Source organism: Pristiophorus japonicus, chromosome 1 (genome assembly GCF_044704955.1).
Source record: "Pristiophorus japonicus isolate sPriJap1 chromosome 1, sPriJap1.hap1, whole genome shotgun sequence".
Taxonomy (NCBI): domain Eukaryota; kingdom Metazoa; phylum Chordata; class Chondrichthyes; family Pristiophoridae; genus Pristiophorus; species Pristiophorus japonicus.
This window is the reverse complement of record NC_091977.1, coordinates 65,801,756-65,823,123: the sequence shown is the minus strand read 5'-3', so window position 1 is coordinate 65,823,123 and position 21,368 is coordinate 65,801,756. Positions and strand designations below refer to the sequence as shown.

Here is a 21,368-nt window from a genome sequence, read left to right as displayed (position 1 = left end):
TTGGGGAGTCAGGAGGTGAATCACTTGCACAAAATTTGCAGCCTCTGACCTCTTGTAGCCACAGTATTTGTGTGGCTGGTCCAGTTAAGTTTCTGGTCAATGTTGATGCTCGGGATGTGTTGATGATCGGGAAATTTAACGATGGTAATGCTGTTGAATGTCAAGGGGATGTGGTTAAACTCTCTCTTGTTGGAGATGATCATTGCCTGGCATTTGTATGACGTGAATGTTATTGCCGCTTATCAACCCAAGCCTGAATATTGTCCAGGTCTTGCTGCATGTGGGCATGGACTGCTCCATTATGTGAGGAGTTGTGAATGGAACTGAACACTGCAATCATCAGCAAACATCACCACTTCTGACTTTGTGATGGAGGAAAAGTCATTGATGAAGCAGCTAAAGATGGTTGGACCTAGGAAACTGCAGCGATTTCCTGGGGCTGAGATGATGAGTCTATCATCTTTCTTTGTGCTAGGTATGACTGCAACCAGAGGCGAATTTTCCCCCGATTCCTATTGACTTCAATTTCACTAGGGCTCCTTGATGCCACATTCAGTCAAATGCTGCCTTGATATCAAGAGCAGTCACTCTCACCTCACCTCTGGAATTAAGCTTTTTTGTCCATTTTGGACCAAGGCTGTAATGAGATCTAGAGCCAAGTGGTCCTGGCGTATCCAAACTGAGCATTGGTGAGCAGGTTATGGGTGAGTAAATGGCACTTGATAGCACTGTCGACGACAGCTTCCATCATTTTGCTGATGATTGGGAGTAGACTGATGGGCATAATTGGCTGGATTAGATTATTCCTGCTTTTTGTGGTCAGGACATACCTGGGCAATTTTGGCACTTTGTCGGATTGATGACAGTGTTGTAGCTGTACTGGATCAGCTTGGCTAGAGGTGCAGCTAGTTCTGGAGAACAAGGCATCAACACTACAGCCGGGATGTTGTCGGGGCCCATAGCCTTTGCTGTATCCAGTGCGCTAGATATTTTCTATATATCACGTAGAGTGAATCAAATTGGCTGAAGACTAGCTTCTGTGATTGTGGGGACCTCCAGAGGAGGCCAAGATGGTCATCCACTCGGCACTTCTGGCTGAAGATGGTTGAAAACGCTTTAGCCTTGTCTCTTGCATTAGCGTTCTGTGCTTTGCCATCATTGAGCATGGGGAGCTTCATGGAAGATCCTGCTCCCGTTAGTTCTTTAATTATCCACCACCATTCACGACTGGATGTGGCAGCACTGCAGAGCTTTGATCTGATCCGTTGGTTGTGGGATTACTTAGCTCTGTCTATAACATGCTGCTTCCGCTGTGTAGCATGCATGTAGTCCTGTGCTGTAGCTTCACCAGGTTGGCTCCTCAATTTTAGGTATGCCTGGTGTTGATCCTGGCATGCTCTTCTCTACTCCTCATTGAACTAGGGTTAGTCCACTGGCTTGATTCTAATGGTCGGGTGAGCAATGTGCCGAAACATGAGGTTGCAGATTGTGATGGAATACAATTCTGCTGCTGCTGATGGCCCACAGCGCCTTATGGATGCTCAGTTTTGAGCTGCAAGATCTGATCTGAATCTATCCCATTTAGCATGGTGATAGTGCCTCACGATGGTGTATCCTCAGTGTGAAGACAGGAATTGTCTCCACAAGGACTGTGGTGGTCACTCCTACAAATCCTATCATGGACAAATGCATCTGTGACCTGTAGATTGGTGAGGACGAGGTCAAGTAGGTTTTTCCCTCGTGTTAGTTCTCTCACCACCTGCTGCAAGTCCAGTCCTTTAGGACTAGGCCAGCTCGGTCAGTAGTGGTGCTATCAAGCCACTCTTGGCGATGGACATTGAAGTCCTCCACCCAGAGTACATTCTGTGTTCTTGCTGCCGTGTGAAGTCCAGGATCGGTCCAAGTCAGTATGGATTTATGAAAGGGAAATCATGCTTGACAAATCTTCTGGAATTTTTTGAGAAGTAACTAGCAGAGTTGACGAGGGAGAACCAGTGGATGTGGTGTATTTGGACTTTCAAAAGGCTTTTGACAAGGTCCCACACGAGAGATTGGTGTGCAAAATTAAAGCACGTGGTATTGGGGGTAATGTACTGACGTGGATAGAGAACTGGTTGGCAGACTGGAAGCAGAGTCGGGATAAACGGGTCCTTTTCAGAATGGCAGGCAGTGACTAGTGGAGTGCCGCAGGGCTCAGTGCTGGGACCCCAGCTATTTACAATATACAATTAATGATTTAGATGAAGGAATTGAGTGTAATATCTCCAAGTTTGCAGTTGACACTAAGCTGGGTGGTGGTGTGAGCTGTGAGGAGGACGTTAAGAGGCTGCAGGGTGACTTGGACAGGTTAGGTGAGTGGGCAAATGCATGGCAGATGCAGTATAATGTGGATAAATGTGAGGTTATCCACTTTGGTGGCAAAAACAGGAAGGCAGATTATCTGAATGGCGGCAGATTAGGAAAAGGGGGGATGCAACGAGACCTGGGTGTCATGGTACATCAGTCATTGAAAGTTGGCATGCAGGTACAGCAGGCGGTGAAGAAGGCAAATGGTATGTTGGCCTTCATAGCTAGGGGATTTGAGTATAGGAGCAGGGAGGTCTTACTGCAGTTGTACAGGGCCTTGGTGAGGCCTCACCTGGAATATTGTGTTCAGTTTTGGTCTCCTAATCTGAGGAAGAACGTTCTTGCTATTGAGGGAGTGCAGCGAAAGTTCACCAGACTGATTCCTGGGATGGCAGGACTGACATATGAGGAGAGACTGGATCAGCTGGGCCTATATTCCCAGGAGATTAGAAGGATGAGAGGGGATCTCATAGAAACATATAAAATTCTGACGGGACTGGGCAGGTTAGATGTGGGAAGAATGTTCCCGATGTTGGGGAAGTCCAGAACCAGGGGACACAGTCTAAGAATAAGGGATAAGCCATTTAGGACCGAGATGAGGAGAAACTTCTTCACAGAGAGTTGTTAACCTGTGGAATTCCCTACCGCAGAGAGTTGTTGATGCCAGTTCATTGGATATATTCAAGAGGGAGTTAGACATGGTCCTTACGCTAACGGGATCAAGGGGTATGGAGAGTAAGCAGGAAAAGGGTACTGAGGTGAATGATCAGCCATGATCTTATTGAATGGTGGTACAGGCTTGAAGGGCCGAATGGCCTACTCCTGCACTTATTTTCTCTGTTTCTATGTTTCTAAACTTCCTCCTGCACTAGGTGTGAGCACAGTGCTGCCTGATATGTGGTGTACCACCTGCCTCGGCAGACTTGTGGCGAAGGCCTCCTGCCAGTTGGTACAGGTATGCCCGCCTTCTCTCCACCGTTAAAACCAGTGGCTCGAAAGCTTCCTCGGAAACCCCCCTGGGCTCTCTCCCTGTGGCAATGATTTACCTTTAGCATTTGTAAATAAGTGCTCCTTTTCTTTGTCCTTCTTCTGGTTATTGAGGCAGCTATACACCCAACAATGCTGGGAATGAGGTGATGTAGCATCAATGGAACACCTCTTTAAACTGTGTAAAAAGCCGCATGGCAATCATTACTTGCATTTAGACGATACCCGGTATTGGTCCATCTGTTCAGTGTAACACCAATGAACTTGGGTTTTTGGACTAGATTTATAGCTCCAATCATTTTAATAGGGAGTGAGGACGAATTTTGCATGCAGTCTAGATGCGCTAATTCACCATTTTTAGTCTAAACACAGCCCATTCCTTGGCTATGATGAATTTCTAGCCCCATAGATTCTAATAGTTGAATTACTGTTCCAAATCACCAGGTGCAATTGACACTACACATGGATACCTTAAAGAAAAATTATAAACTTCAACAATGTATTATTTAGCCACTTTGCCTGCAGGTGCTGACTGAAGATCAGTCTTGTATATTATACAAGCTACAAATAATTGTCTTCATTTTTAAACAATTCAAAATTAATGGCCCAGATTTTACAGTCAACGGTGAAGTAACGGCGCTCGCCACTGACCTCTAAGTAAGCTGCACACAAAGATCTAGTAATGTCTGTCGCGTGGATTGCACCTTTCCTGATAATTTCATTCAGGCGTCGCCTATAGGGGATCTTCAGTGTCCAGCAACAGTGATGTCATCGAGCAGGCTAAGCAGCCAAGCACATTGAAGAATTCCCACAGACAACAAGCCAAGAAGTAAAAAGCACTGATTATCCTTCACTTTTTAATAATTTTACAAAGAGCGAAATAAAGATTGGGACATATACATAGGATTAAGACAGAAGCTGAAATATCATAAACAAACTAAAAAAAATTTTTTTTTAATTATTTAAAAAATCTTTGCATTTTTATCATAATGGAGAAATTTGACATTGCATTCATATAAAATTATTTTTTCAGTGCCAGAGAGATTATTCAGCAGTAATTATGATTTAGTACACTTAAAAACTCAATTACACCTCATTCAGAAAGGCATAACTTTTTTAAGGGTTTTTACAATGTGCAAGAAATGGAAGTACAAGTCAATTCAGTCCATCTGCGAGGACTGCAACAGCACACCGTGTGGAGGAGTAGGGTATCACTGATAGCAATTTCAGGATTTCCGTGTGCGCATGTGCAGACTCCAGAAGTTGTTGTCAGTTTCACAGAGTAATGACGGCAGGCATTGACAGTTTCACCGTCATTACAACCGCAAATTCCGGGCCAGTAGGTTTTATATCACATTGCTTATATGTTCAGAATTTTTTGATTGCTAAAATCACTCTACAGTTTGCAAAGTTGTACATTTTATTGAAGCTTAAAGGTTCCTGGGATTCATTTTTGGGGAGAAATTATTTCAACAGGAACAATAATTAAATATGACACTAATAAAAGTAATCTTAACCTTTTCAGTAAGAGTAATCTCAATCCGGGTAATGTTGAGAGCCTTCATTGACCTCGGTTCATTTGAACTGGAAAAAAGTGAGCCAAGGTTCTCATTCCTCATTATTCTCACTCCTCCTTGCCTGACCAGTGGAGTTGGTGGCTAGGGAACGGAGTTTGTGGTAGGGAACAAAGACAGTGGTTGGAATCTTTATTTCGAGTGAGATCGTGTGCATGCGGGCTGCGTAGTGGGTTGGGAACTCATATTTGAACACGGCGTTTCTGCACTGTACTCAATAGCCCCAATTAAAACAGTCATGTGCGTTTCCTGGCCCAATTAAATGGAGCAGGTCTGATTACATCACTGATGACTCGTTTTCAGCGTGAATATTTAAAGCAGCCTTGCACACATCTCATTTGAAGGTTGATGTGGGAGTGTAGAAGGTGCCAAAAGGGCATGGCTACAGATCGCAGAGGAGGTCAGTAGCAGGGATGTAGTTCTCTCAGTGCTGCACGAGATTCAATTATCTCATGTGGTCAGGAAAGGTGAGTGCAATGCCACACTCGCCTACATCCTGATGTGCCTGTCACCCCAACTCCATCACAGTGCCTTCCTAAGTCTACTCCTGCACATCACTCCTCACACCAGCCTACCTTGCAGGTCCAACTATCCCTCTCTGTCTATGTACCTCTATTTATGTGTCAGCTGTGGCTCAATGGGCAGCACACTCGCCTCTCAGTCAGAAGGTTGTAGGTCAAGTCTCACTCCAGGGACTTCAATACAAAAAAATCTAGGCTGATACTCCAGTGTAGTGCTGAAGAAACGCAGAACTGTCGGAGGTGTCGTCTTTTGGATGAGATGTTAAACCGAGGTCCTGTCTGCTCTCTCAAGTGGAGGTACAAAATCCCATGGCACTATTTTGAAGAAGAGTAGGGGAGTTATCCCCGGTGTCCTGGCCAATATTTATTCCTCAATCAACATAACAAAAAACAGATTATCTGGTCATTATCACATTGCTGTTTGTGGGAGTTTGCTGTGCGCAAGTTGGTTGCCGCGTCTCCCACATTACAACGGTGACTATACTCCAAAAATACTTCATTGGCTGTAAGACGCTTTGAGATGTCCGGTGGTCATGAAATGCACTATATAAATGCAAGTCTTTCTTTCTTTATCTCGTGACCTCTGTTAGAAAGCATGCATATGTTGAAATTGGGGTGAAGGCTGGATTAGATTCAGCTGCAATAGTCCCCACAGTCAAATATGGTGCCACTTTTTAAAAAAAAATATGGTGCCACTTGATGTCTAAGCTCATGTATGAAGAAAGTTCACTTTGGCAAGAGACTAAAGGTTCCTTTGAAGTCATACCTGATCTTCAGTTAGCACCTGCAGCAGAGGTTTAGAATTTTTCTTCGAATTATCCATGTGTAGTGCCAATTGCACCTGGTGATCTGTAACAGTAATTTAACTATTGGAGTCCATGAGCTGAAATTTTTGTTAGTCTTAATTTGCTTAATTTTTTTCAAAAATCCAGTTGTTTCTTACACTTGTGCATGGCCACACTGATGCACAGTGCTGCTGTAAGTAAAAAATGGTACAATCCGAAATCCAGTGAAACCAAAGCGGTCAATCGATTGTGACTGGAATAAATAACAATCTAAAACAACATGAGATCTTATCATTGTTATCCTTTATGATGGATGGAAACAAGAATGAACTTTTAAAAAGTTGGTTAAAGCAATTATCATATTCAACCATGTAATTTCAGGTTTTGAATATACACAATTATGTCACCCAGGAATGTTTATTTAGAACTAATTGCAGAAAGAATCAGCATTTATATAGTGCTTTTCACATCCATAAGCATTTCACAGCCAGTGAATCACTTTCAAAGTGTAATCATTGTTATTCTGTAGGTAACCCCAGCAGCCAATTTTCACATAACTAGGCCCTGTAAACAGCAAAAAAGATAAATGACCAGTTAACCCGTATTCCTAGTTTTACTTGAGGGATGAATGTTGACCAGGACACCTGTTCTTTTGAATAGTGCCACTGAATCTTTTACATCCATCTCAACAGACAGATGGGACCTCAGTTTAACATTGCATCCAAAAGACAGCACCTTTGACATGTCCTGGATTGGGGCTTGGACTCACAAGCTTCTGACTCAGACATGAAAGTGCTACAACTGAGCCAAGCTGACAATTACTTTTGGAATATGCTAGTGAAAGGTCACATTGATCAGATGTGAGATTGATACTTTGAAACTGGATCTAGTGAAGTTCGTGTATAGCTGCAGCTAGTCCCCCATTCCACATACCCCCCCCCCACCAACCCCCCAAAAATATCCTTAATGGCTTGCAAAAAATGTCTGAGCTTATTATCCTAAAGCACTTGTTTCTTTCTTTGAAGAATTACTGCCTAGTTGACTGTTTGAAACAGGTACACATTGTATTCTTGAAAGATCTGACTAAAACAATATTTTTCTATGCCACTGCATTTTCCTTCACTATCTTTTGTTATGTATTGGCTTGCTAATCCTTGTGTTCAGATGTATCAGACACCACCTTTCTTGGGTGCAGTTAGCCCACTCTTCCGCTTTCTTTGTCAAAGGGTTGCCTTAATAGGAGAAGTCAACAGGGAGGACAAAAATGGATTGAAAGTTCCATTTAGTCGGGGTCAGAGAGGTGGTGTTCGGAGTGACAGGCCCACAGGCAGGCCGTTCTTTGAAGCATGCCGACGCAGATGGTCCCCAAGCGTTTAGCTAACTGAAGAGAAAGCAGCCCAGCGAAAGCTATTGTACGGCAGCATTGTTACAGTTGAGGAAGGTTGCCAGGGGTAACTGTAGTGTATCAGTATTGTGTGATCACTAGTGTGTACCATCCCAAAAGCCTGGATTTTGGAGTGTATTGCATTGTTTTCATTTTTCCATGTAAAACAAAAAGCAAAACTGCTTTTTTTTTGTGTGTGTGTACTCTATCTGCATAATATATAAATGGGCTTCTGGAATCTATATAAATCACATTTTTAAGAATGTACAAGCTCAAGTACTTGATTAAGATTTGAATGAATATAATTTGTAGTGTACGCCACACGAAATTTGCCCTTTACTTAACCTCATGGTAGAACGCAAACAAAATACAACAAAAACACAATACAGGCGCTAATTTAATTTTGACATTCTACGTTAGATTTTATTGAAACAAGGATGTGTATTATAACACAATTCTGTAGATATACACATGTAAACCTATGCTTAATGAAGATAGTGAAACAGTGTAGTATACTTTTTGCTTTGTTAATTTACTTTAGTGAAGTAATTATCTTTTCTTCTTGCAAGTTTTCTCCACTCTTGAAGTCGTTGACTCCTTGATTGGGTACAGTTCCACAAGCACTCTTCCTTCGAGCACCTCACTCAAGTGGCATTGACAATGAATGTTGCCTCCTGTTTGATTATGTGAGGCGGGTGCAAGCTACATCACAGCTCAGCCTGATCCTGATCCTGTCGATATCCAATGGTAACGAGATTAGGAGCAGGTAGTCTGGCTGAATCTTTTTCTCACCCCTAGCCTATGGGCGTTGAAGACACATGTGGCATCCCTACCATTGTGCTAGTTGAAATCGAAGCAGACTGCAAATCGTGCCTGGTTCTTCCTAGTCTATGACTCAGCTACTCACTGAATAACTTCTCTAAACCATTGATAGAATTGTCATCAATTTTATATATTTTAAACTACAGCATGTAAACACAAAGTGTAAAAAGCTGTACTTTTATGATCAGTATGTTGCATAGACTGTTTAAACTTAGACCATCTGTAGTAGGAGGTTCAAATGGCTAGAGTTTTACATTCAGTTGGGTACCTCTCATCTCCCTCAAACATGTCCCCCGCCCCACCACACCACCTAATATCAGTGTTTTAACGCAGGTCTTGGCTTTTCCTTATTGCGATCAATTCCAGCTCATATTTAATTTGAAACAATTATTTTGTTCTTGCTTTCTAATAATTTGGAGATCCATTTGTAGAATCGTAGAATTTGCAGTACAGAAGGAGGCTGTTTGGCCCATCGCATCTTTGCAGAAGCTGCTATGCTGGCGCTCTAATCCCATTAATCCCACTTATTGCCTGTTCCCCATTTCTATTCTACCTTTTTAAATAATTATACAATTCTATTTTAAATGATGTTATAGTCTCTACCTTAATAGCCACGTTTGTTGAAGCATTCTATATTCTAATGACCCTCCTGCATGGGATAAAAAAAACTTACTTCCCCCTTCATTCTTCTACTGTTAATCCAAAGTCTGTGCTTCCTTATTACTGATTCACCAGCCAATCTAAAACCTGTTTATCCTCTCAAAACCTTTAAAATTAAGAAAACCTGCATTAGATTCCCCCTCAACCGTCTCTGTTCCAGTGAAAGAAACCCAATTTACGCTGCGTTGATGTACTAAATGATAACATTACTTATTTAGATAGTTGGCAAAATGTTAAAATCTTAGTGCTTTAAATTAAGACCTGCGTCGTTCTTCTAGATTAAATAATTTTCATTGTAACAACCTTTCTCATAATTTTTATCTGTCATCCTGATTATAAGATCGCCAAGCTAGTCAAGTAGCAAATTATATAGAAACACCCGTTTAAATATAATACATGCAAGTCGAGTTCACAATAATTAGCAGTTTGGAGCAGTTTTGTGTGTATAAATCATAGATCTGTGGGCACTTCTGGACAACTTTGTCCATTATAAGTTCCATTGTCCACATTTATAATGGAAATTGCCCATGTAAACTTGTCACGATGCAATTACACAGTCTTGTCAAGGACGTGTTACAGCGCCACTGCTGGTGAGAGAGTGTACTTATAGGACAATACATTGGCTTATTTACATAAGCAATTTCTATTATAGGAACTTATAATGGAAATATACAAGAACAAGGACAGAATGCTTACTTAAAGATGGGAACTGAATTACATCTGTGCATATTTGTACAATAATCTCCAGTTCTATAACCCCACTTCACTTAAAGACTACTTTTGTTTTTTATTCCCTGTACAAAACCATGGTAGATAGATATGTGTATGTAATATATGTATCTATATAGTCTATGTGACAACTTGCATTCTTGCTAGTCAGTTTGTCTTCCTACTGCTTTTACCTGAATGATTCAGCAGCTCTGAATGAGATCCCACGTTAAAACTAAGAGTGACATGAGCTATTTAAAGAATTCCCATGTCTACGTGGGTGGACTGACCATTCCACATAACTAACTGTTCCTTTGGTCTCCAAAGTAGTGATGTGCAGTGAAGAAGATGCTTTGTTCTTTAAATGTAACACTGATCTTTGAGACCAAGGCCACCCTGTCATGTTGCTCTGATTCTGAAATGATCAGACTACGTGGACATGACTCTGGGATTTTGACACCAAGGGTCAATGATGTTTTGAAAGAGTGACATGGAAAGTGGGGAATACATACTGGTGGTCCTTTTCAATCCCTCTCCAAACTATAAAAACAGATATGGAGAGTCTTTCAGTTTAGTCATGTATTATAGATTTTGTTGCTAAAAGCGGTGGTATATTTTAAGACAGAGATTTAAATTGTACTGCTGCTTGTTTCTAACATATGTAAAATTAGGCAGTTTACACTGGGTCCTTCGCCTCACTTTTTACAATTTAAAAACTCTGAGAGAAAGCCAAATCCTTTCACTTCCGTTCTAACCAGAGTGCTAAGTAGATCTCCATGGTTTATGGGAGTATCAAATGTCAGTAATATGTTCCGATACAAGTTCTTTTCTCAACACACTTTTTAAGGGAAGGCAAAATGTTACTTTTATAAATATATTGAAGACTGACAGGCTTAATATTCCAGCATTTAGAGAGTCTGAATCAACAACATCCACATCTAGATGGTACTGGAAAATGTTTCATTCTGTACTAATTTATGTGGGTCCAAAGTGAACATTGTCCCTGTTTACACAGTGCACTACATTGTCTTTTACACAGAGTCAGTGAATTGAATCAAATCCAACCAGTGTGACCCTGACTCAGGAAGTTACCCATGTGCATGTGTCATTCAGGAGTGCTAGGGGATTACTGCATTGTACCAGGAGGGTGGTATCGTCTTCATCTTTTTTTAACGGAGCCTCCTGTAAAGGAGCTCATTTATATGATTGTCAGGTGTGGATGTGAGTGGACAGACCCATTCCCGTTAACAGAATTGTAGAAAAATGGATCATCGGGGCAACCTGTAGTGTAACGATGAGGTAGGTACTGGGACATACACAATCTGATTTTTGAAAATGAGTGTAATTTGGCTAAGTTTTTTTTGTGAAGGTAAGTGTTTTTCCCCATATTTTTTGTGCGATTTTGTGGAGTACCAGAGCTGTTGAGAATTGAGCAGTGCACATGCAAAAAAAATCTCTCAAATCCATTAGCTGCTGTGTTTATCTACATGGAATTGTAATGTTGTGTGCAGTGTGCCCCTAAATGACAGAACTTGGATAAGACCACCACTGAGTGAGGAATGGGCCTCGTTGGTCAGGAGTTTTTATTTTGTTGAATGAGTTACACTGAAGGCAACTTGTTATCTTTTTTAGCTTGATATCAAAGTGGAGGAGAAAGAGGTTGACAGAGAGAAAAGGAAAATTCACTACATACATAGTTAGCTGATCCATTGGCTGGATCGCTCATTTTGATTCTCTTATTTCATCACCCTTCACTTTTCATAATTTAAATTCATTTTTTAGGGGGGGGGAAATACTTTTGTGTCAACAGAGCATTGAATATGAGCAGAATTAAATGTATGGAGCTGCAAAAGATGTTTTCACTTGTACCAATCTTCTTCTAAGCTACGCAGCCAATTATGCTTTGGGGTGGTAATACTCATTTTTGGACATGATATTTCTCACTTGGTAAGTTCCTCATTTCAGCCGGAACCTTTTGCGAAGGGGCTGAGTAAAGGCAAGGTTCATGTGGGAGAACGTACGTGTTAAGAGTTGACTTGCATGCAATCCATACATGTCTCACCAAGTGAGATGCATGACCTGAAAACATGAAGGTGGGTACATGTCACAGGGGAATATACAAGAAAGAAAAATGCATGATACATGGAGCCACATTTGTCTATAGCATTAATTGTGATGCTTAAATCTGAACAGTAGCTAAAAGGTTAATGAAAATAATCCAATAACGAAAACTAGTTTTGTAAAATCTAATACAACTGTCTTCCAGTAACTATGTACTTCATTATAATTGCACATATAATACTTGGTGATGGGTAATATAAACTATTGTTAAAGCCACTTATAATGGAATCATACATAAGAATAGAAAGCCTTTTGGTTTTAAAAACGCTAATGCAAATGTTTGCTCCATACAGTAATTAGTGCTATTAAAACCAAGGGCTAAAATGAGTGGAAACAAGTGGCATATAGAAGTTTTTTTTACTTACTACTCACTAAACGTGATATTGTACTGTGTACTGTAATCTGATGTGCAGATTTAGTGCAGTTAATATTATTTACTCGTTTTATTGAACTACAAATGGGTAATTATTAGTTTTGGAATTTTAGATAGTTAGCTGTTCGCAATTTGGGGAAAAAGACTGACGGCTAACTCTAATCTTTGTGTAATGGTCAGGCCATTGCAACAAAGATTGAATTTGTTAACTTCTAAATATGCAGTTGTTTTTGATGGCTGATTTTGCCTGCTTCATAAAGAAAGGATTAATTGTGTAAATGGCATTTACACAAAGCAGGCATATTAGAAATTTGAAATGCAAGCACAAGATTTTCCGACCATAAGCGGCTGGCACCTAAATTTCCGATACACACAAGGCTCTCTGCCAGCAACGCAAATTTGTAAAATGACCCCATGTCGATGTAGGTGTACTTGGTCTTCTGAGAGTGTCACTTCAGGGTTAAAAGGATGGTCCAAAGCAAGCCCTGTGCCGTGCACTTCCATGGACTGGCCCAGGTCAAATGTAAAGCTGTTATTTAAAAAAAAAATACCAAAACATTAATTTATTGAATCTTTGTTGAAAATCTAAATTATTTGAGCTCTTTACTCTAAAAATCAATGTTTACTGTATAAAAATAAAAATTAAAAATAAGAGCTGAAAATGATGGATTATACATAGCTCAGTCAGTGATCGGTCTTTTTTCTTCACAGATGCTGGCAGATTAGCTGTGTATTTCTAATATTCCCAGTTTCACCTCCGATTTCCAGTATTTACATTTTTTTCTCTCTTTAATCTCTACATATATATATGTTAAGTGGTCTCACAGTAACTCGTCAATTTTAATTTAGTGCTTTTGCTGTTTTGATCTGCATTGTTGGTGGCTGTGCCAATTTTTTGCAGTTAGTGTTTGATTTATACTTGCATCGCATAAGACGATGTCTTCGTCAATTAAAACTCTTAAAGTGGTCAGCCGACTTACCACTGGTATTTTGCCGCACTAACCAATTAAAACCAAAAAGGACTCATGACCTGATGCCCAGTAACCGACCAAAGACTGCAGTTGTTTCATCTGTCAAAGTTGCATTCTGAAAGCTCCTTAAAGAGACACCTGGCATAATGACCTTGTTGAATTTGATTTATATACCTTTCTTTTGGAGAAAACGGCTCCTATACAGAAAAGAACTTGGCAATCTCAGTTGCACTGCAACTTTATGGTATGCTGATGCATGTAATCTAAATCTTCGTGGATATTTTGAAAAATATTTATCCATGTAAACACCGTGGATCTACCCAAGGTTCTTCTAGTCATTATGGATGTTGCAAGGCCATAGTTTCTAATACAGTGAAATGGTGGCCCTAGTGCAGTTTCCATAAATACAATTCTCCTGGACCTCACTAGTGTTAAACAAGTTCTTTCATTTGAAGAAACTGGGTAAACTATTTCTATTTGGGAGCTTTTGCTTGGATACTTTCTTCAATATGATTTAGAATGGTTTAAATTTATCCTGCTGTGCAGAAAATCAAATCATTTTTCAACTTTTAGAAAATTCCATTCAGAAAATTGGATCAAAGTGTCACCATAGTCTTCCCAAAATTGTTTAAGCTGACATCAAAAGAAGCATTAGGTGGATAACCATGATATATATCAATTCCATTTGGCTTAATAAAGAGCAAAGCATAATGCACAGCAACTGTAAAACATACTGTGACCAACCAGATTTAAACCTTAAAATCAAACTTAGCTAGTCATCAGTATTGGCAGTTTTCTGCAACACATAAAGATACATAATCGTTCTGAGGGTTTCAGTTTGAAGTACCGAATTTAATCCATCAGGGAAGTGCTGTAGCATTTTTCCATTATACCAAAATTAGAATTAAGATCATAGGTTTCAGGCCAATAGAAAGTTATGATAATATAAAGACTAAAATTGCAGAGAAGCTTTGCAGAATCATGTGATTTTATAATTAGTGACCATTGAGGTGCTGCTCTTATTTAAAAAAAAATCCTGAAAATAGTTTGGAATCAGCAAATAGGGTAATTGAAGGTATGTTTTTAATTAGAATTTAGTTTTTTGTGCAAAGAATTTACATTAAAGTAAATTAAATAAAATCCTGGAAAAAAAAAGTAACAAAAAATTGTATTACTTCCATTTTGGAGTAGTTTAAAAAGAGCAAATTTTAAGTGACTCAGTATGGGTTTTCCAAAGTTTTTAAAGAGACATGCTCCACATGTCTAACACCTTCTCCCCACTCTGGTATAATGTAGGATCCATTGAATACAATAGAATTTTTAATGTAAAAATGTTTCCAGTGGGAGTCTGTCAGTTAAATTAATCCTTTACTTTCCTGGTGGGTAGCCAAGAGCCATAGCGATGTTTTAGTCATAACTCATCATTTCATCAAACTGCAGTTTTCTTATTTTATGAGTAACACTTTTGTCTGGTTGTTAATGTTTAGAAATTTGGCACGTTCAAGGTAAACTTACTCAGCAACCACTTATTGCAGCCTAGTTTTAAACATTTTGCATGACAAATATGCAGGAGGAAAAGAAATGTAGGGTGATATAAATGTACATATGCGTTTGCTGTGTTGCTTTCTGTTACGGTGCAATAAGAATCATTTAACATTAGTTTAGCATTTTCTGAATGAATATAATAAAAATAGCCTTGAAACAGATCTTGACAACAGCCATAGAAAACTTTTGAACAAATGCAAGAAATCAGGATGTAGGTGAGACTCCAAGATGAATTTTTTAATATCCAGGGAAAATCAGGATTGTATAAGGATCAAAATGTCCTAAAATATTTGGGTCATTCAGCATTGAAGGTAATGTTCTGTACTGTGGAGCTGGTATGATTGGCAGAAGACATTGTGCAGTACTTACACATTCAGAAGGGCTGGACACAGACTGCTAGTTAGTGAGGGCAAGGCTCATTTTGCTGCATGCTTCATTACAGATGCAGTAAATTACAGCAATTGGAGATCTGCCTACATATTAACTGCATTTAATGAACATATAATAATGGTATCGGGCGGGACTGCTGAAAAAATTTGTCACTGCAAAGATGAATAGGACTCTTGAAAGTATTTATCAACAACACAGGTGTGCGCCTTGTCCATATAAAATGAAATGTTTTCATACCTGAAAACATACAGCATATGAGCCAGCAATCATTCTGACACAGATTGTCCTCCCTTTTGGTCACACCATTCTCACCTCTCCACCTGTGACTGAGAGATCGGCCAGGTGCCCCATTCCCCAACCTCAGCCTATGCTGCTCTTGAGCTGATGCCCGAGAAGAACAGAAAAGTGCTCAGTGATGATTCTCTGCTTCTACCCTATATAAGGAGCTGGCTCCACTTAGCAAGGTGGCAAAGATCAGGAACTTGGGAGAGCCTTGCCCTCACTAACTAGCAGTTTGTGTCCATCATTTAATTGTAAAACACATTCCTTCCCCATTTCTGCCCGCTTTTTGTTGTGAATTTTTATTGGTGGTTGTGCGATTTATTTACACACTTTGCATGGCCTGGAAATTACAATTTTAATTCGGGTGACGCTGCACATTTTTGAAATATTTTTCATAATTTTTTTAAAAATTGTTGCATTTTGAAGGCATTCTTAATCATTTAGTTTAAGGCCATTACTAATTAAATTATCAACTATATAGTGACAAAGGTGCCATCCAGATAGGCAGCATGGTGCCCTCATAACAGATGTAATGATATAATGTCAAAGTTGCAAATATGTGCCTCATACATAGTGCAGGCTCTGCAGAAATCATGAGGAGTGACAGAGCAGCCGCCCTTTGAGGCCTCCTCACGATGAATATTTGCCCACTAGACCAGAGAAACAGTTGAACGCAGAACTTCTTTGTCTCCTTTTTATTCACGATTATTCTAATAATACAGAGTGAACATTGTATACCAAGTGTAGAGGGCTAGCAATTTCAATGTGTGAATGATCAAAATTAAAACCTTCCAATACAAGATTAACCCTATGCAGCTCAACAGTCAAGAATGTCAATAATAAAAAGCAAACGGAGGAAAGGGAGGAGGCCACCCCTAATAAGAGCGTTCAGAAGATTCATCTAGCAAGGTTTTAGAAAACTCAGCTAAAAGAGGGGCATGAACAAGGAGAAAAGCTCAGGGTCTCCTTAGATGCAAGACACATGAAATGGAATGAATTGGAGGAAAATGAATCACTATTTGTGAAAATGTTAATTTATATGATAATACAAAATATGGGTCTCGGAACATATTTGGTTTATGGTAGTTTGATGCTACCATTTACTGTGTTTTGGAAATATGAGAGCTTCCTGTGGGATAATAATTGAAAATGTTACATTAAAGTGTTCAAAGCTGCCTCTATTTTCTGTCTTGAAGTAACAAAGTGTCAATCAAAAACATTTCCAGGAATTAAAAAAATTAAAAAAGACATTAGAAACTACTCCAAAATGTATTTTATTTTGTAAATCTTTATTAATTGCATCCAGCAATCGCATAGACATTTTGCCTATTCTCTTATCTTGCTTCGAGGGCAGAACCTAAAGCATTGTTGAATATCACAGTGTGAGAAAGGCAGTCACCTTTGCATTTCAGTGATGTCCTGTGAGATGAGGCTGAAATATTGTTTGCCCATCAAAGTAGCATTTACTTTTGAAGTCACTATGTTGAAATACTGCTTCCCTTCCCTATTTTGGTGGTCAGTAGTGAAAACATACTTATTACTACTCTCTTTAATTATTTTCTTTTTGGCAAAACTACTTTTGAAAAAAAATGAAATACATGGAGATGTTTGATATTTTATTTTAATCAACCAATTTTAATAGAAACTGGACTAATGCCAGGCCACACTCAGGGTCTCCATTTTTTTCTCTTTTTGTTCATGAAAATTTAAAATGATAGTGAATTGGGTTGAAAACTAGAGGATTGTGCTGTTGCCAAAGAAAGTGGTGAAAGAGCTAGATGAATACGTAAGAGCTTAATTGTAAATATGTGGAAATTTTTATAACAAATGTAGCACTATATTCAAAAAAGCGATCTGCTTTTTAAAAAAGAATGATTGCTGTTTATTTGAGGAGACCTAATCCATGGCATCTTTTAAATGTTAATGGTCATCTTTCTGTTGAGGTGGGGAAATATATCAAATGCGTGTAAAAAAAAAAGTAGAAATTCATTTGTGAGAGAATTTCAGAGATCCAGGATACATCGACTGATTTTGTGCACCCTTGTGTCGGCAGTGACAAAATATGTCTTTCCTCCCCCCGCGCCCTCTTTTCCCCCACCCCCATTGTGGCAAACTGTTTGGCGTCAAACATGTGATTAGCAGTGGCCAGTTTTATTACATGTCACATTTTCTGTGTTGTTGATAAATTTTCAATATTATTGACAATGGGTCAATGAGACAATACTGAAATAAATTCCTGTTTGTAACAATAATTTAGCTTCATTGACTCCTAGTTGCAGCTAGATCTCATCTACAGTAATTTATGACACCACCAGACATGATATATATTTAATCTGTTTACATATATCGGGGTGCTGTGCTCCCCAGGGATTCTTACAGTTTTGTAAATGCAAAATACTATAAATTCTGACAGTAAAGATCACTTTCTGGCTTCGCTTTAGTCAAACTCGTTCATTTCAAGATTTTCTACGGCACCCTGGATTTATTTTGATTTTTCTATTAATACTTGAGCTCCCAAAGTATGACACAAATATGGAGCTAATCCTGATATGAAGACCAGAAAACAATCTTGTTTCAGTACTTACTGTTCAGTAGTCTAATCCAGAGAGTTAGTTTGTCACTGCTTTTTGTGCATCATTTATGCTCATGTGTATTTTTTATGAATTAATTTATTTAGTTAAGTATGTATACTACAAAACCAGCAGTTTGACAGCAGTAGTAATTATAATGCATTATATAGTATTCCTCGGGGTAGATTTGGGCATATTGGGCATAAGAGGATTTATACACACAAACTGTTCACAGTTTTTAAAGAACATGCATATTAAAATATTCCTCCCTGATTTTTGTAAATTTTCACTTTGAAATGGAAAGCAATCAAAATTGTCAATTGCCTTTGTTTTGCATCGTTCTCTCATTCCTTTGTGGAATGTCTCTAATTATCTTAATTCTGTCATCTGTACTTTCATTTAAAATCTGTCAGCTTTTGTTTATCTCGTAAATTGAAATACCTGTGTATTTATCTTTTGGGAACACAGACTGACAGTAATGCAGCTCTGTGGTCAAGATTGCCCGATGAACTGGTTTTGCAATTTAAAAATAAGCTATTTTGAAAGGTGACTTGCAAGTTTGAACTTTTAATATTGTGTGCATAAAAATACTTCACTATGAAATCAGTACCATAATTTATTTGCAAATGCCTGCTGCCTCTATGAAGCTAAATGTTGCCGGCTTCAGTGAGTATTGTTATACCCTGTATTAAAAATCACTTTATTTTCCAAGTTTGATATTGAATATGGCATTCTTATTACGATGAATCCTACCAATTTTTAAAATTAAATTGTGGACTTAATTTTACTGAGTGATCATTTTTATTTTTAGGTGACCTTCACACGCAGTGGTCCATCTGCGAAAAAGACCTAGAGGTAAGATACACCACAATGAACACAATAAGGAATGCAGTGACCATTTCCTGTTTAATGAAGCGCTTTATAAGATTTGCTAGATTTTTTATTTGTAATAAAACACTAACTCTATCAACCTGGCCTCTATTCCTGTATTGTCTCCTGTGAGGTCTGGTACTTGCTGGATTTGACCAGTATCGAATGCAAAGCTGTGATGTACTAAGATTCTAGTTTGACAATTAACTAGTTAGAAAATGTAAAGTCTTCAATATTCTTATTAATGAATGGCTGAACTGTAGTTTTTTTTAATGTTTTGATTGGATTTTTACTAAATTTAAAGATGCTGTTTCAAAAAATAGTAATTTTGGTAAAATAATATGCAGATAATGACTAGTTTTCAGTCTGTGGCAATAAATATTAACTTACGGTTTACAAAAGTGACTTTCTTCCACGCTGAAGGATTCTCCAGTAAAATTCCAGTTAAATTTTATTTTAATATCTGTTGCCTCAGGATTATTTAACATTTTAGAGTAACTTATTTCAAAATAAAAGAATCTTTTTGAGTGATCAATGTGAATTCTGTCCACTGATAATTTATGGCACATATTAGACATAACCCAGAAAAGGTACTGTACTTTACAATAAAACATTAAATAAATGGATTTCCGCTGGTGTTTGTTTTCTTCAAATCTAACCTTTACCCCAGCTCTGCGCGCTCTCTCTCTCTCTCTCTCATGCACGACTTCTTTATTTTTGCTGGGTTTTTTGCTTGTTTTTTCTCATGTTTATTATCAATCTTGGGTATTTTCCATCACTCTCCAAAATTATTTTTATCTTTTATATTTTCCAGTTCTTTTTATTTTCTAGTAGTTTTATTTTCTGATTTCCTTTCTATTTCTCTTCCATTTTTAAAAATCCTTTGTATGTTTTATTTCACTGATGGACGAAAGCAAGAACAGTCGCAACGGATGGAAGAACTGATAGTAGGGAAGTAACTATTTAATAAAAATAGTGGGACGGGGGAATAAAAGACAGGAAACTGGACGCCATTGGCAACAGAGGAGGAAACGGACAAAAGAAGTGAGACGCAACAGCAAGAGGAAAAGAAAAGAGAGCCCACAATTAAACAGATACAAACTTAAAACAGGCACAGACAGCTGAATACAGGATTAGTAAATCCTGAAAATGGCCAGAGAGAGCACACATCTATACTGACAGGTGCTGAAAAGAATCCACATTCTGGTCATCCTTACTCCTAAGCAACAATTTAGAGGTGGGATTACCCTCCAAGTTTAATAAGGAAATTTGTGCAATATTTCAGTAGATGCTTAATGTGCAGTAGCGCCCAAATGACAAGGTACTCTTAACATCACTTAATAGGCAGTGGTGGAAACATTCTTCACACAATGTTTCACTGAATTATGTTCGATGTGTTAGTCTATGGCTGAAATTATCTATAATGTGAGATCAGGCCTATATGTTTGGTTGAATGTTGTATATATTGAATTATATTTGATACTTTAGCTCCCCCGATGGCCTAGTGGATTAAGGCACCACTCAGTGTGGTGTTAAATCATATACGCCAGAAAGATGGTAAGTTAAATTCCCAATAAGTGCTGAGTTAACTGATCTCAGCCAGGGCAACACTTGGATCATTACTGTTAGCCTCCGTACAGCTGGATTAGGAAGAGGATGCATCACCCCAAGTTCATGTTCCTGATTCCTAAACAGTGGCTGCTTCTGTAAAGTGCTTATCTATCGACATTAGATGAGAGCCATTGGGCTCTACTGTGGTGACCTTCATGGTTAAGTCGCCTACTGACACTCACTGTCTAGGCTCACAGGTAAAGAATAACCAATTTGGGACCACAATCCTGTAAGAATAAGGACTTGAGGGGAGAAGAGGGAAAAATAGAAAGGCTCCCTGAGTGTAATTGTGTAAAGAAATTAAATGTTAGCATGATTTTTTTTTAAACAGTGTTTCATGTCAGATTATCAATTATTATTTGATTCTTTCTAGAAACCATTTGGAAGGTACCACAGTCGCTACTATGCACCAACTAACAAAAACGTTGACTGTAGGAACTGTGGCAAACTGGGGCACCTGTCCAAAAACTGCCCATCTCCTAAGGTAATGTACTGGAGTTTGAAACCGAATTTACTTTATATTGACGTTTTACAAAAGAACGCTCAAAAAATTATTTCTAATAAATAATTCTCTTTGCTTGTTCCAGTAAAGTATATGACTTTAAAGTATATGACTCAATATCCTTTCACTCTTTATATGTTTATAAAATACTTTAGTGTTCCCTTTTATGTTACCCACTAATCCACATTTCTCTTAGCCCCTTATTTCATTTTTTCATTTCTCCTCTGCACTTTCTGTATTCTGCTTGATTCTCTACTGTATTACGAACCTGACCGTTATCATAAGCCTCTTTTTTCTGTTTCATTTTAATCACAATTTCTTTAGCCAACCAGGGAATTCTAGTTTT

General features: G+C 38.6%; 1 protein-coding gene across 1 annotated transcript in view; it reads left to right on the top strand.

Annotated features, from left to right (window-relative positions):
* Positions 1-21,368, top strand: part of zcchc7 (zinc finger, CCHC domain containing 7) — a 324,827-nt gene that overhangs the window by 184,754 nt on the left and 118,705 nt on the right. Inside the window, exons 3-4 of the mRNA XM_070880618.1 lie at positions 18,851-18,894; positions 20,894-21,004. Of these exons, the coding sequence (XP_070736719.1) occupies positions 18,851-18,894; positions 20,894-21,004 (155 nt within the window). The remainder of the gene's footprint in view (positions 1-18,850; positions 18,895-20,893; positions 21,005-21,368) is intronic.